Below are 16,733 nucleotides of genomic sequence, written 5' to 3'. Positions count from 1 at the left end.
ATAGGGTAGATGATACTTGTTAACACCGAAGCTCCTTGGTGAGATGTACTGTAGAGTAGAACAGATCACAATGGGCTGTCTCAACCATTGCTCCTCTCTTCTAAAAATTAGTTGTGAATTGCAGAGGAAGTGAGAGAGGCGAGTCAAACACCATGTTCCCCACACCTTCTGGGCCCATGAGCACGAACTGTGTTTTCAATCTCTAATATGAGCAATGTGCCTGTCAGCCTTTACATCACTTGTTGATAAGAGAATACCACTGTGAAGATCCAAAGGTCCAGTTTCGGTTTCGCACCAAGTGCTTATAAATTGTCATGTTCTTTTTCCTGTTTTGTTAGTGATGTACATCTTCTGTTTCCTAATGACATTAGCTGTCTACCCTGCCTCTTATGATGTATCAGACTCCAATGTGGTAGGCTGTCTGAACTGAAGAAATGTTACTTCAGTTCATGGAAAGGGTTACTCATGGAGAATATCAAAGACACATTTATTGTTTGCATCCTACAAGTGCCTATTGCCTGAATAGAAACAGGGTAGACAAGTAAAGCTTTGTCATTTTGCAAGTCAATAATCTGCACCAAAGATGACAAAAACTTCTGGGGTGTGATTAATACCCCTTTCATAAACCCAATTAAAACGAATTGGGCGGCTAATAGCAGCATAATTTGGTCGTAAAATTGGAGGAGGACAAGAGTTATCCGCATTACTCTGATGCTGCTATTATCCGCATAATAGCGGCATCGGGATAAGATTTTGAGTTTATGAACGCATTTCTAAATAATGCGGATAATTGCCATGGTGCGGTCACAAGGTCACCCTTTTCCAACACAACCGCATCGGAGGGGGCGTGTCCAGTTGTCATGGCGATTATCCGCCTTTTTCGGGACGGGCGCTCGTAAAAATAATGCGGCTTATTTTCGGAGTTTATGAACGCAATTTTTATTGAATTATCCGCATTACTCTTAGGCGGCTAATTGGAGGATAGGTTTATGAAAAGGGTATTAGTCTGCTGTGCTTAGCAAACCCTTCACTCAAGTTAAGGTAAGGGTATGAATGTGCAGCCTACTCATGCCTTGTGTACTGAAGGCCCTCTCGTTCAGCAAGTTTTGTATGTGTTCGTCTTTGCGTGGAGGCACACTTGTTGATCAAAGTTCCAATCAGGGTCCGCTCCTGCACACTAGGTGGGATTTGGATGCCTCCAACGAAAGATTATGAAAAATGAAATTTTTGCCAATTAGATAACCTTGCCCTAACTAATGCATATTAATTACCGATACCTTACTTTAATTTGTGGTTCTGTCCTCTAGGTAGCTCCTAAATTCATCTTTGTACTTATACATGTAGGTGGTGTAAGGTGTAAGGTACTCTGGAATGATTGTTTTCTATGAAGTCATGAAGTGTAGCAAAGCCATATACATAGGTAGCTCTGCTTTCCTCCACTTACGTAGCCAGAAAGACATCAAGTGTCTAATCCATTTTATAACCTCATACACCTAATCTCATAATCTCTCTGGCTCATACTGAAATGATTGAGTTATAAAATAGATGTCATCATGTCTTTTCTGTTTCCTGAGGGACAGCTCATTCTAATGACAGTGAGGTGTATTAAACCTCAGGATAATCTTTCAGGTTTTTGTGAAAGAAATCTTTGAATATCAGGTATCTTTCCTCTTGAAGGATTACTTAGACCTTTCTTGAATGCCCTTGTTACGTCAAATTTTTGTTATGATCTACCTGTGGGCCCTTACCCTATCTGTTCACATGGAAAGAAAAAACTTGTTTCTCTTAACCTGTTGTAACAATGGAACATTCCAGGATTGATGTAAGTCCTGTAATGAAACGTCAGGGATGACACATGGCCCCATTACAAGTTCCTGTTGCCAGGAGCAATTACCTGGTGCAGTCTGAGAATGCCAAGTTTGACAGCCTCAAGCCACATCTCATGGTAGCTTTGCAGAGGTCATACAAGAGGAAGTGTCTGGTCTGAATAGCACCGTGAGTCAAAGGAGCATATCTACATGTATAGAGAGCTGACTCAAACTTTTCTAGTAGTGACCCACTGTGACCATTTGACACTAGGAAACATTGGCACAGGGCTGAAATAAATTGAAGGCCATCATGGCCATTGCCTTTGGTGCCCTATTAAATGGCCTCAATACATGTATTCAGATCAAGGAGACATCGTATGGCCTTGAACACCAGAATACCAGTAATAAATTACAAGAACTTATTCAGGCTAAAAAAAAAAATGTTCGATAATTTACTTTTTGCATTCATGCCAACCCAGAACAGATCCTATAGGGGTATTTAGTTCTTGAGGTTAAGAGCATGCGCAGTATGTCCGGATAGATCAGGGCAAATTTCCAGATCAGAGAAGACCTGGTGTTCTTGAACTTCAAGGTGGTCTGAATACACCTACATCTAATTTCATTTCCATTGGCCTTGATATTATTTTGCCCTTCTTAATTTTTCCATTTTGTGCTGTTAGGAATGTGCCCCATAGAAAAATAACTTTGCTCTATTGAAAAAGTGTTGAAATTTATCGCCTGTTCGGGTAGACTAATATTGGTACTTTGAAGCATTGTGGTGTGGTTCTGACTCTTGCCTTTTGATCAGAGGGTCGTGTATTTGAATCCTACAATGTTGCAGCATCTTTTGTCAAGGTTTGATGGCATTTTATTCTTTTTTCAAGGTGTGACACTTCGCCACATTTATCCTGGTGGGATGAGAAATCCAGTATACATTGTATGTAGCAATTGAGTATATATCTACCCTGCACGTCAGTTCAAACTCAAGGGAACATGCCCTTTCAATATGAAGTATTAAATGCTCCTGAACAAGACAAACATGCGTGGGAAACATTTATTTAAAAAATAATAAAAGATCAATATGTTACTGATTTCATATCAGTTAAACTCAGTACCATATTTTTCCTAATTAAGTATATATGTGACTGCCAGCCAGCCAGAATTAATGAATAAGTTTCCTCTTCGGTATAAACGCATGTTAACAATAGAATTTGATAATGTGGATTTCATACTGATCAGATGGAAGATAAATAATCTTTAGATCATCACCTGTTCACACCCATTTATTTGCTACATATTTCCCCCAGGGTCTCCATAGTGAGATAGCAATACAGGATCTGTACGGTGCACGAACCCTGTGACACATGATTTCTTCTTTAATAGTTCCCAGTCGTAATTGGCTTTTCTGTTCTATGTACCTACTGCATACATGTATGAGTAAGCCCCAGTCACAACAAACAATTCAAGACCGTTGCAAGATTGAACATGAGTTACGAATTGGTCAAGAATTCATTGATGATGGTTGGATTGAAGATATGACGAGGATTGTGGTATTGGCTTTAAAAACTTGCTTCTTAATCTTAAGAAATTGGTATGGTATAGATCTCGGGGTGTCACTGCCATTTGACAGGGGACAGCATCGACAAGGAAATGAATGCGAAAAAGGGTTGTGTTTTGCGGGTAGAAGCAGAATTCGAATAGTGTCAAAAATGCCAAAAATGAGAAAAAAGCCCCCTAGATCATGATGGCCTATTCTCAAATTAGTATTTAATTTGCAAATTTGTAAATCAGTGTTTAGAGTGTCATAGCGGCCTGTCCTTGAATTCTTGTTTAGGGTGCTTTGTTCAAGATGATTCTTACAAATGCTGTTCACTTTTCAATGGCAGTGACCCCCCTTCCCCCCCCCCCCCCCCCCGGATGTACATGTAGGTTGTCATCGTCTCTGTCTGAAAATAATGATGCTTGCTTGTAATACACTCTTTGATTTGATTTAAACAAGTTAAATAAGAAAGGCCAACTGATGATATTTGCCTGTTTGCATGGTCATGATAGTCATATCCTGAAAATTTGACAACTGTATAATTTCACGTAAATACTGTCTACCTGATATGGTGTGATAAGAATATTTATATGAAGCCTTTTATATTGTTTGTCTACTTTTAAAGGCTGCATTGATTATTTTCTAAACCTATGAGTATATCTTAACCCGGTTCAATTAGACTAAGGTTGTGTTCTATGTCTGTTGCCAGATTTTAACGGCAACATGGATCATGATTGAAAGCGTGATTACAAAATTCAGATATAATGAGAACCACAGGTTGTGTTCAATGTCTACTATTCACGGTAGTAAAAGTAAACGTCTTTCAAATCATGTTTCGGAGGAAAATTTAAATGTAAAAAAGATGCACAATCAGCTCAATTTTGCGACCTTGAGCATGGCAAATGCAACATTGAACACAATTGGGTGGGAGGGGGCGGGTACTCGAATTATAACATAATACCTATGTGCCGCGCCAAAGTCTTGGATCAGGGGCTTTGAAACTAAATCTTGGTCTTAAAAACGGGGGTCTCTGGAACGGCTCTTGGATAAACGATTGCTAAAAATACAATGATCCGGAACGGACCACATCAAAAAAAGGGGTCTCCGGAACTCATTACATGTAGATCGTAGGCATAATTGGTGGCGGCTATTAAAAAAAAACAAGCGTGTGTCTTGCTAGATTCATATTGGGCTAGCGCAAGTTAGCTGTTGGTACGCAGGGAGCTCTAGAGGCCGATCAGTGCTGATCGTGTTCACCACTCCGACCCGCTGAGTAGTTCATTGGAATGAGAAATCACACATTTTAGGGCCTCCGGGAATGGGAAAATAAATTGGAATTTTGCTTTTCCAACTGCAGTGTCATCGTCAACATTGAAATCTTAACCAAGGTTAAGTTTGGAAATGTCATCATAACTTAAAAAGTATGTGGATCTAGTTAATAAAACTTGGACATAATCGTAATCAAGTATTACTGAACATCTTGCCTGAGTTTCAGGTTAATACATGACCAAGGTTAGGGTCAAGATCTTAGACAATGTTGGGGGGATCAATATCGAAATATTATAAAACCAAGGTTAAGTTTTTGAAATGTTGTCATAACTTTGAAGTATATGGACCTACTTCATGAAACTTAGACATATGGGTAATGGTGTATCACTGAAGATCCTGCCTGAGTTTCAGATCACATGACCAAGGTCAAAGGTTACTTATGGTCAACAAACTGGCCATGTTGGGGGTATTTGTGAAATTGTCATCATAACTTTGAACTTTTATGGATCTACATGTAGTTCATGAAACATGAATATAGGAGCAATCATGGATCCTGAACATAACTTATAAATTTTATGGATCTAGTTCATGAAACTTGGACATAAGACCAACCATGTATCCCTGAATATATGTGCGCGTTTCAGGTCAGATGACCAATATCAAAGGTCATTCAAGGTCAATGAACTTTGGCTGTGTTGGGGGTATTTGCTGAATTGGCATCAGAACTTCAAAAGTTCATGAAACATAGACATAAGGGTAGTCAAGTGAGAATTATTGTTTTGAACACATCTTTGGTCTCTTGATCATGGTCAAAGGTCATTTTGGGTCAATGGACATAGAATTTTATTATCATATGAATGTCTTCTTTTGTGAATAATTATTCAATAGCTGTTTTAAAAGTCAGCACTGCTGCTCTATTGAATCGCGTAATGCAGGTGAGACTGCCAGAGGCGCCCTACTTACATGTATTTAAAAAAGAGAAAGAAAAGTTAATAGTACTTTTCTACTGCAATCTCAGGCAATTTTCAGTTGAGTTCACCCCTTCACCCTTTCCTTTTTTTCTCTCTTGGAAGCGAATTGTATATCTGAATCTAATGTTGTAAGTTAGAGCAATAACGGGATCGGAGTTCGGTTAGGAAGTTTTGCTCCTAAAATCGAAATCGGTTCGGATATCGGATCGGCAGATATTCAAAAACAAAAAAAACATTAGAATTTGTGGGTGGCCGGCACGTGGACAAATGCTGCAAGCTACTCTGATGACAGAATTTGTTTTTATCTCTGACAAAAGCGGAGGAAGAAGATGATAATTTGTTTTGATCTTCGACATAATCGGAGGAAGGAAAAGAAGATAATGATGATGCAGCGCGCGACACTACCGCCGTTCAAACGATAGTCCTCTTCTCTACAACATTGTGGTGATGGCGGAGTCCGTCATGAACTATTAGAGGTCGCATTACTTACCAAAAAAGACGCACTACTATCCGAAGTTGTTAATGATGATATTCACCTTCTCTAAAACTTTGTAGTGATGGCGGAGGTAATCGTAAACTCTTAGAGGTCGCATGACACACCAAAAAAGACGCTCTACAATCTGAAGTTGTTTCCGATGATATACACTTTCTCTACAACATCATAGTGATGGCGGAGTCCGTCGTGAACTATTAGAGGTCGCATTACATACCGAAAAAGAGGCACTACTATCCAAAGTTGTTTACGATAATATTCACCTTCTCTACAACATCGTAGTGATGGCGTAGGTAATCTTAAACTCTTAGAGGACGCATAGTCATAAACATTATGGCGCATGTCGGCATGTTCAACTAAATTTTATTTGCCTCCGCTTAAGATCAAATTCATCAAAACATATCATCTTGTTGTTTTTCTTCTTCCTCCGTTTTTGTCAGAGATCAAACAAATTATCACCAATCATCATCTTTTTCTTCTTCCTCCGATTATGTCGGAGATGAAAACAAATCATCATCATCTTCTTCCTCCACTTACGTCGGAGATGAAAACATATCATCTTCTTCTCCTCCTCCCTTTCCGCTAATATCTGAGATCAAAACAAATCATAATTTTCTTCTCCTTTATCTTCTTTTCCTTCCACTGCTTTTGTTCGAAATCAAAACAAATCATCAGTGCATTTTGACGGCAAACATGTTGCCACATGTTTTTTGCCTTTTGTTTTGGTTTTTCTTATCCAATTTTTTTCTCACTGGTCAAAAATCGGAGTTTGGAAAAATCTAGAAAAAAGGGGAAAATCGGATCGAGAATTGGAATAAAAATCGGTTACAACATTATCTGAATCAATGCTGAAGTTCAACAAAGTCATGTTTGAAGCTGGTTCAGTACATTGAGCCGATCCTGCTCATGTGTGTCAGTAGCTGCAGATAATTACTGTCATTCGCAGAAAGGAAAAGCCTTAATGAACCACTAAGGAATGCATATGTCACCAATGATCTGTCAGAGAATGGGAGAAGATAAGTAATAGTATGGTTAATAGACTTTGACGGGTCAATGCTGTGAACTCTGTTTGTCATCATTCTGGCAACCTGCAGCTTGCTAGGTTATCAACCCTATTTAGCATGCCTAGAATATCTATTAGTGTGGAAAACTGCTTGTTGTGCAAGATGACTTCACTCGTCTAAAGTCTTCATTTGAAACAAAGGGCTTTGAGTGACATTTACCTATTATTATTAAATTCCAGATTGAAATGTTCCTCTTAGAAACATTTATAGGTATTAAAAATAGGTTTGAGAATTGAACTTTGTTGATTTGAGGTTTGAAATTGAATTTTAATAAATTGAAGCTTGATTTCCAGGCATTTATACCTATAATGTGTATATTTAGATATGAATATTTTGTTTTTTATGAATATATATCTTTATTCAAATTCATTTGTTTGTTTTGCTTTCTAGACATAAAACATTGTAATGCCAAATACACTGTTGGCTGATGAGGGTTTATTACCTTGAAACATGTTCTGTTCATATTAAAGTCATGTTCTGTTCATCATTTTCTTCAAGTTGACATTGTGTCGTTCATTTGGTAATATAATTTATTCATTGCTTTCAGGAGAGAAAAAAATGATAAAAACACTCTCTGTTGCTACTTTTTGACCTAACTATCCAAACTTGGTTTCATTGTATTATAATTTGCATTGGACCCTATTTAAATTTCCTGGGCTTTTTTTAGCATTTTGGGGACCAATCCACCCCTTGCCCCTGCCCAATTATTTCCATGGTTGTTTTCTACATATTCAGGTACAAAACTTCCATCTGCCTCTTAATTTTTGCTCGAATAAAGTCTAAATTAAAATATACTTTCCCTTTTCTGTCTCCTTTTTTAATGTAGAAAATCAATGAGTTCATCAGTGTAGACAAAGCGGTTATCAATTTTTTCTTCGGTCGAGGTGTACCAGATTACAATAAAATCAAGGCTACTAATAATGATGACCAACGGAGCCACATACATACACCTCCAGACAAGTAAGTCACTTTGCATGTATATTTTTGTAGTCGCCATTGTACAGTATGTGAACAGAGTTGTGATTAATGAAAATTTTGTATTTTTTTTCTTGTTTGTTATCAACTAAAAAGATTTAAAGAAATTTTCACAGAAAAATATATTAGAAATATTTAGTACTTGAATGGAATATTAAACCTACAATTCTGCATTAGAATATTGTTGATTTATCTAGTTACCCCCTTTTTTGCAGTGACTGCTGTGGCAGGCAATAAAATCTGAATTCAGATACACAAGTGAAAATTTGTCTCTAGTAAGAATGTCAGAATTGACCGAAAATATGTACTAGACCTTTTCTTAAGTTACAAGCAAGTATCAAGCAACTTTATGAATGACTGGTGAACCATTCTTGTGGTTAATGATTTATACACACAATATTTTCAATTGTATTGTATATTGATTACCGTAGGTTTCTACGAAAGGGTCAACAGTCATTCTTAAAGTTTCTCGCTCATGTTACTTATGAAGGGCTCTATTAAAGGGGTGGTCCTGGCTGAAAACATATCTTAATACACATAGTAGAATTCACTGATCAAACCGCCAAAATTTCATCAAAATCGGATAACAAATAATAAAGTTATTGAAGTTTAATGTTTGGCAATATTTTGTGAAAACAGTCATCATGAATATTCATTAGGCGAGCTGATGATGTCGCATCTCCACTTTCCGTTTTCTTATGTTATTACATAAAATCATATTTTTTATTATTTCATACTTGTGTGAATAATATGTCTCCCTTATAATGAAATAAGTTGCAGCAATAAATATCTAATGCACTAAATCAGTTGTCAATCCAATTTTTCTAATTCTTGCAGGAAAAAAAATTGAATAAACCTAATTTCATATAATAAAATACAAAAGAACAAGTGGAGACGTGACATCATCAGCCCACCTAATGAATATTCATGATGACTGTTTTTACAAAATATTGCTAAACTTTAAAATTCAATAACTTTGCTATTTGTTGTCCGATTTTGACGAAATTTTTGGCGTTTTGCTCAGTGAATTCTACTCTATTTATTAAGCTATAAATATTTTCAGCCTGGACCACCCTTTAAATGCACACAAGGGGAGCATTTCATCAACGTTTTCGTCCGACAAATTGTAAGATCTGACAACTTTCCTTGATTCTGATTGGCTGAGAACTAAAGCATGGCTACTATGGTAACTGTCAGATAAAACGTTTGACACAGGTTTCATCAATTTGAACACATAATTTATGAGCAAATTGTCTTTAAGATATTGAATTTGCATGTAAATTAGGAAAATAATTGAACTATTCTTCAATTTCTTGCAAGGGCAGAATGTAATTGCATTCATCTCTGATAATGTCAAAGAATTCAGGCAAATGAGGAGCACTGTAAAGCCTATGTTAAGGTTTGTGAATTTGGGTGTGTAGGAAACAAAAATACTTAACTGATAAACACTGAAATCGTGAAACTTGTATTGTAGTATTCAACTTCCTTCTTATAGAAGGAACACTGTTTATTTATTTTGGCTTCTGGAAAGGTCTTTTAATTATGGAAAGTACCGTTTGTATTCATTCAGGAAGATCAGCACTAAATATTGCACTCACCTTTTTTTTTTCGTTTTTGTGTCTGTGGTTGTGTGTGGAGGGGGTGGTTCATTTTTAGAAAATATAAAACTGACTTAAACTTGCATGAAAGCAATAAAGGAACCCAGCTATCAGTATTTTATACTGTATCCATCCACCCCATCGAGCGTTATGAGATCAATAAAACTAAACAGATTTATGTAGAAAATAATACAGTCCTGGGCACCATTTCATAAAGCTGTTCGTAAGTTGAGAGTGACTTTTAGAATGCCTGGTGATCCCTTCTTGTGATAAAGGGTATAATAAATTGGCGATGGTTTAGTGCGTAAGAAAGGATCACCAGTCGTTCTCAAAGTTGCTCCTAAGTTACAAACAGCTTTATAATGAAATGGCCCCCAGAATAGAAGGAAAAGATGCTACATACCATATGAAAGAATCCAAGTTTAGAGAAAGAAATTTATAGAAATTTTTTTTTTTTGCAAGAAGGATTTTTTAACTTTTAAACAAATATTGTAGGAAAAAAGTATAAAAATCACAAATCTTGATACTGTCCAGTGTATCATAATACATGTACATGTTTGTGTGAATTACAGTGTTGTGAAATTCAATGCTTTATATGATAATATACTAGATGGTGCTATTACTGCAACCACTAATTGATGGCTTCCAATATTACCTGATCCTTTAAGCTACCGCTCCTGGTTTGGGTTTAACTCAATCTTTGACCCCGTTCTCATTAAAATTTCTAAACCTAGTTCACTGGAAACCGATTCAGGAAACCAGTTTGGAAGACCGCTTTGCTAGCATTTCCATGTGATCACCCAAAAGTGGTTTGCAAAATCCCTTCGCATAAAGCGGTCTTGTAGCTTCAGGAATGCTTTCAGTGGGGTGATAGTTTCACGTGAAATTTGAAACCGCATCGTAGCATTCTACACACAGTGTGTAGAGTAGCATGCTCAAAATGTGCGAAGATCGCTTCCAAAAGAACGGTTGTGTCCTCACTCACGCTAAAACCAGTTTAACAAGGAAAGCAACCTTCAAGACTACATGAGGTGGTTTTCTGAACCGTTTGGAAGATTGCTTCCAAGACCGCTCCGACCGTTCTCATTACACGTAAAAACTAATTTCCAGTAAACTTGTTTTAGGAAGGTAGTGAGAACGGTGTCTTTCTTTCTCACTTCCTCTTTCATGTATGCTCTTTCAGGCATACATGTATCTCTCTTTCTCTTGATTCATATTGACTCCCATTTCTTCTTAATGCTTGCCTCTTGTCTTTATAACTCTTTACCACTTGCTTCCTACATATACTACAGTAGAAATCAGTCTCCTTTCCACATCCCAATTTCCTTTAAACATTAAATTCTTACCATTTCTAAAAATTAATACCACCACTTAAGAGGACATGGCCCAGATCTCTCGTTTTCATATTCCTCTTTCTTCTTTTTTTTCTTCTTTATTTTCTTTCTTTTCCCCCCTCTTTCTAAATTTGTTTTTATTTTATACATGACTTGAAAATCATTAAGGCGGGGGCAGTTGCCCCCTGTAGGGCAACCCTTGTATAAAGGTAAAGTGAAGAATCATAATTTTCATTATAGAGGAACCATTCATATATGGTGCAATTTGATGTCGGGTATATAAACTACTCATATAAAGCATAGATCTACCCAGGTGAATAGATATCAAAGATAACCGTGAAAAAATGCATTCTCGTGAATCGGCTAAATCTATTAGGATTTGATGTACTCCCATCTAGGACCATTGCCAGTGATATCAAATACCTCCTGGTCAAACTTTCAAACTTTTCTGTTCATTAATATCCCTGTTTTCAGGGTATTTGGCAAGTGGTAATTAAACGGAGGTTAATTCACCGGAGCATATGTTTTGTATTGACAGACGTGGATTAAATGAGGATTAGATGGGCAGGAAAATAACATTGCCGTGTCACTCTAGAAAGTGTCAGTGATAATTTATAGAGTAAAACAAGCTGTTTTTTCGTAGGATTATTGTGATCTTCAGTAAGTGAGGGCTTCCCTCTCTCCCATCAAGATGCGACAGTCACATAGACAACTTCAGACCAACAAAGCCTTCATTTCCAATGATATATAGTAATTGGTAGCTTGGGTGTCTGCCTCGATCACAAGAATCCCTGTTAAATTACGAGAACTTTTTAAGGCTAAAAAATACCTGTTAATTATTCCTGCATTCACACCTCCCCGAAACACATCCTTCGGGATAAGTTCTTGAAGTTACGAGCATGCGCAGTATGGTCTGATAAGCAGGCAAGGCGCGAGATTCAAAATCACTAGCCCAGCAGCCACCCACGTCGCCGCGCCCAACGACACGCTGGGCTAAAAGTTCCCGTAATTTGCTTTCACATCGCCAAAATACCTGCGACCTTGGAAAAATCCCCACGAAAGTTCTCGTAATTTCGCCAAGTACCTACGATTTAGCAGGTACTTTCTTTCCGGGAAATTACGCGTAGTTTGCTTTCACATTACCAAAATACCTGGTATTTTCTGATCGGTGTAAATTTCCCGATCAGAGAATACCTATAACTGGCGAACTTCGAGGCGGTCTGAAACCACCTAGTGTGACTGGGCATTATCTTCCCACCTGTTCTCTATCCATACATCCCTTTTATTTCTTTCCTTGAACTTCATAAAAATCTGAACCCTGTTCAGATTTGAATATGAGCAAACAAAACCAACACATGTTATTGATAAACACCAAATGGATAATTTGTAATGAGTTATGAATGATGAAATGACTGTATGCAAATTTCAATAATGCATCGGTCATTCAACTATGAGATGATGGGGCTCTTTTCCACCAAAATAACTTTTCATTGTTTTCATCTAAAATGCTCTTCCTGATTTCTGGAAACTTCTGGCGGGAATGTACTTTTTGCATATTTTCTATTTAGTCATCTGAAAAAAAAAGAATGTCAGATCAGATCAACATATTTCATTTCAAATATCATTCATAGTATTTTCCTATTTTTTTGGCAGATGCATTTTATATGGCAGAAACAATGTTTTTGTTGTATTGCCAAATTTGCATTCTTTGTTGGATTAATATGTATGTTTTGATTTTAATATTTAGTAATGAATTGGTTACCGTTAGGCTAGATTATTTTTCAAGAAAATCTCTCAATCAATTCCTGTGTTTTCTTTTATTCAGGGGTGTGAGAGTTCAGATTTTTATCTGATTTCATATGTATTTGTTTTGATTTTCAGCTGAATTTCAGCTTATATTTGGCTTTCCTCCGTACAAAAGTATGGGAGCTCTTTCTATTTCACACTTTTTAAATACTCTTCAGCTTTTTTCAGATCTTTTTATTTGTGATCCCTCACACCCCTGTTTATTATATCTTTCACCTTTTCTCAAAATGAAAAGAAAAATGTAGAAAAGATACTATAAAGTCATCTTTTCATACAAAACATAGATTTTCTCATTTCTGTTAGTAAAAAGAGCAACCTTGAACAACAAGTATACTCTGAAGAATAGAATCTTTTGATTTGTTTGATTCTTGGATTATAGTGATTTGCTTAATAGAACAATCACAAAAGGTTTGGAATCCATATTATTACAGCCGACAAGATTTGAATTCATCACAAAAAAGTTGGTATTGTTCAGACCTTCCCATTATATATTCAATGGAAGTGCAATGTTTTTGAAATATTTCACCTACTTTTTAGAGTCTTGGTTCCCATTTTAGTCCAATTGTCAGTCATATAATAGAACATACATGTAGTGATTTTATGCTTGATTTGTGAAAGCAGAATAGATGTTTTTAAATGCATGTCGAAAATGTTCAGGGAGGGTCTAAACTATTGTGCCCAACTTTTGAAGGCCTGATTTTTACTTTTGGTACTTGTTGAATATTTCTATGATTTCATGGGAAAATTTGCCCAAGGGCTTTAGCATTTTCAGTCAACTGAAGCATATCAAGACGTTTAATCATACTTCTTGCCAGTTGCCATATCAAGATTTCATTTCACAATATCAAAATTTCAACTGTACATGTACATGTAGGTATCAAGAATCATATTTCTGTACCAAGAATCAGAAATAAAATTTTTAATGTCAAGAAGCCATTTCTTGATATGAAGAAGTTTTTTGCAGGAGTTTCTGCATTTTATTAATTCATAAATCATTAATAAATTCACATCTTTATATTAACAAGGAGATAAATGAACATATTTTGAATGTGAAAAGTGAAGAGATAAATATTGCTGACATTTAATCTACTCATAATACTTTCTACAAAAAAAACCCCACAAGATAAATCAGTATTTATAATTTCCTACACTTTAACTAACACCTTTATGAAAGCTTTAAATACTGATTGTCTTTTAAGTTATGGACATTTTGTTTTGGTTTCATGGGGACATGTCACAGGTGACTTCTTGTTTCAGGTCTTGTGTGACCTTCGCAGAAAGGACAAAAGTCTTTAACTGCACCAGGTCTCGGAATAGCAATGTGATGATGAAATCTTGATCGAAACCTCAACTCTATTCAAACTAGGCTAATTAATCTGATATGTTCCATGGTTTTCTGATATTCTGTCTGTTCAGATGGTTTCCTGCGAGGATTGGAAAGCAAGGATTTGGCAAAGATCTGTCCATTTCCTCCAATCACAGAAAACCCATTTCAATGACATAAAGGATTTCCTTAGACAGACCAATAGCATCTGCATGCTCCATTTACAAGAGGGGAAAAAGGGATTAAATAAACCTACTTATTAGTTGGAAAGGCTACTGTGTGGGGAGTGTCTAGACTTTTAATTTCTTTTTACGTACATTTAGCAGCTGTTTTAATTCTAGGTAAGGAAGAATGGAAGACTGTACAATTAGATGACCTCAATTTGGTTGAGGTATCTGAAAAAATAAAATACAAATCTAGTTAAAGGTTTGAGATGAAGATTAGAGAAGTGGAAGGTTATGAAGGGGAGGGAGAGGGGCGGGAGGAACACCCACAATATCCGTATAAAAAGTAGACGTGACTATTTTGTTGAGGATAAAGGTTCATAGCATCCTTTCTGGCTATGTCTTGTCAGATTATCATATTTTCAAGAAAAATATGATAACAGATACAACGAATTTATTACTTGCCTGTATTATGAATTGATTTTACACATTTATGGATAGTGAAATGAAAATTATTGTGCAATGCTCATGTTTATTCAAATGCAATAGCAGCAGGTCACTTTATTTTCCTGCAAATTTAGGATCGTATCTTCAAAATGACAAATAAAAAAGCAAACCAGAAGTTTTTCTGTATCAATATTACAGCGAGACCTGGTGCCGCACAGCATTTTGAATACATGTATAGTGCCCTTAGAATTCTTGGAGTCTGAAACTCGGTACACAATTTTATGGAGCGTGGCGACCATGATTCTAAAAAGTCCACTCAGTAACACGTCACGATGCATGGAAGTACAAAATTGCAGCTGTGCTGGCTACTATGCAGGCACCGATGAGAGACTGTACGGGGGCAGACGGAAGCGATTTACGTGTTGGGAGTCGCTCGGTACTTTGCATTTTTAGACAGTTGCGAGAGCGATCCCTTAGCAGACAAGAGCGAAATCGCTCCCGTGTATTTTCAACGCTGTTGTAGATTTGTGCATAGGTTGTGTACAGTAGCTCCCCAAAATAAAAGTTTTTTTTTTTTTGGCTGACATTTATGTATGTGAGTTAATTGTACAATCAAATGTTATATTTTCTTTTTTAATTTTGTGGAAATAAATTGAATTAAGCTGTATCAGAAACACTTATACTAGTTTACTATTCTATGTTACAGAGTTTACTATTCCACATTTACTCTTTTCACTTTTTTCTACTTCAGTTGGGTAGACCAGTATCCCCTTCACAGTGCTGCGTATGAAGGTAATGCTAACGAGGTTGCGCAACTTCTTCACAGAGGCTACCCAGCTGATCAACCTGATGTACATCTATGGGTCCCACTGCACTATGCTTGTTGGTGAGTACATTTTCATTGGGTCATAGGTCATCTTCCCATCCCTCCCCTATTCTCCTCTGCCTGGAACCTCTGGACCCCGGTACTCCATAAAACTTGTTACAATAACAAATATACAATATCAGTTATAAACCACTGAAATCCTTGCCGATATTGAATTCAGAACACTGATAAACACAGTAAATTACTGAAGTATTTTACTTGGCTAAGCAAAATAGCTATTACTTTTATTCAGATCATTTCTAAATATTTCGCTTTTTAAACCGAATTTAAACAAAATACTTACTAATACCCTTTTCTCCCTATGTGTTGAATAGGAATGGACATGTAGAAGCTGTGAAAACTCTACTTCTGAATCACAACTGTTCGCCAAACACAGAGTAAGTTAAACAATTATACTATATTTTTCTTTCCATGTGTTTTTCTTCTTCCACACTGCAGTAGGAAGTATGAAACTGCTTTGTTGCTCCATGCAGTCTTAGTGGCGACGTCTTTATTATTGGAAATGAACGTGATTCTTTGCCTTTGATTTTGGGCTTTATCTGTATTCTTTTACACAAATAGATCATTATTATCAATAATTAATCTTTTATACCATCCTTCAGATCTAGTCTTACCTCACAGATTCATGATAGCTCTCACATGGTCTTTGCACATACTCCACTCCTTGGGTTTACTTTCTATATTACATTTGCTATATTAAATTCTGTCTTAGTAACATTGTCCAGGATTGAAAATTTTAAAAATATCGCAGATTCAGCTTTCAATTTAATAATTATTACAATTAACTGCAATCCTTTGGGCTGGTTTTTAGATAATTCATCAATTTCACTTCATTTTAAAAAAATTGTTGATTATAAACTAGGACGATATGTGATATACATCTTATTCTGTCAGAAGCAAAGTTTTACAGTGGGCACTTTATCCCTTGAAGATATGTTAACTGCAATTACCAAAAATATTTGGATGCTAATTGATTAGTTTATCTCGATATTTAGTGTGGATGGAAGTTTTTTCTTGATTATCATATACATGTATATGTATTAGAACTGGATTT

General features: G+C 36.3%; 1 protein-coding gene across 1 annotated transcript in view; it reads left to right on the top strand.

The window, feature by feature from the left end:
* Positions 1-16,733, top strand: part of LOC121417354 (krev interaction trapped protein 1-like) — a 50,332-nt gene that overhangs the window by 10,250 nt on the left and 23,349 nt on the right. Inside the window, exons 3-5 of the mRNA XM_041611037.1 lie at positions 7,972-8,105; positions 15,545-15,679; positions 15,994-16,056. Coding sequence (XP_041466971.1) covers positions 7,972-8,105; positions 15,545-15,679; positions 15,994-16,056 — 332 coding nt within the window. The remainder of the gene's footprint in view (positions 1-7,971; positions 8,106-15,544; positions 15,680-15,993; positions 16,057-16,733) is intronic.

This window comes from Lytechinus variegatus, chromosome 1 (genome assembly GCF_018143015.1).
Source record: "Lytechinus variegatus isolate NC3 chromosome 1, Lvar_3.0, whole genome shotgun sequence".
NCBI lineage: Eukaryota > Metazoa > Echinodermata > Echinoidea > Temnopleuroida > Toxopneustidae > Lytechinus > Lytechinus variegatus.
This window is presented reverse-complemented; position numbering and strand designations above follow the sequence as displayed.